A 575-nucleotide genomic window follows, 5' to 3' on the forward strand; every position below is an offset into this window, starting at 1 on the left:
ATTAGCAGTAGGTACCCCGAGGCCACTGGGCATCTCGCCCGCCCCAGGGTGCCTGCCAGCCCCGCACTTACCCGGGGGCCTCTGTCTCCGGGTTTGCCAGGCAGACCCGCTTCGCCCTGTGGGGAGAGAGGGGGTAAATTGGGTGCAGTGGGGAGGGGGACAGTGGTCCTAGGGGGTCCTTACTTACCGGGGTGCCTTCATCACCCTTTTCTCCACGCTCTCCCTGCAGCACAGGTCAGCGGGCACCAGCCAGGAGGAGAAAAGCAAAAGTCACCGGCATCCCCCTCTTCCCTGCCAGCCCCCCACCTCCTCGGGGCCACAGTGCCCCACGGCCCCCGGTCCCGCCTCCCCCCTTGCCCCACGCTACCTCCTTGCCAAGCAGACCGGTCTGGGTGCCTGCTCGGCCTGGCTCACCCTTCTCCCCCGGCTCCCCTGGGTCACCCTAGGCAGTGGGAGAAGGGGCAACAGGTCAGGGCAGCATGCGGGGAGCATGGGGGCTGAAGTGGGGAGAAGGGGCTCAGCACGGCACCCTCCGCTCCCCAGAGCGGCATCACAGCATTGCCCGCAGGGACAGC

At 68.0% G+C, this 575-nt stretch overlaps 1 protein-coding gene across 1 annotated transcript in view; it reads right to left on the minus strand.

Annotated features, from left to right (window-relative positions):
• LOC104164339 (collagen alpha-1(VII) chain-like) overlaps positions 1-575 on the minus strand; it is a gene marked incomplete at both ends in the record, with an annotated part of 4,899 nt that overhangs the window by 4,007 nt on the left and 317 nt on the right. The window contains 2 exons of the mRNA XM_009703634.1: positions 72-116; positions 368-442. Of these exons, the coding sequence (XP_009701936.1) occupies positions 72-116; positions 368-442 (120 nt within the window). The remainder of the gene's footprint in view (positions 1-71; positions 117-367; positions 443-575) is intronic.

This window comes from Cariama cristata, unplaced genomic scaffold, assembly GCF_000690535.1.
Source record: "Cariama cristata isolate BGI_N322 unplaced genomic scaffold, ASM69053v1 scaffold34167, whole genome shotgun sequence".
Classification (NCBI taxonomy): domain Eukaryota; kingdom Metazoa; phylum Chordata; class Aves; order Cariamiformes; family Cariamidae; genus Cariama; species Cariama cristata.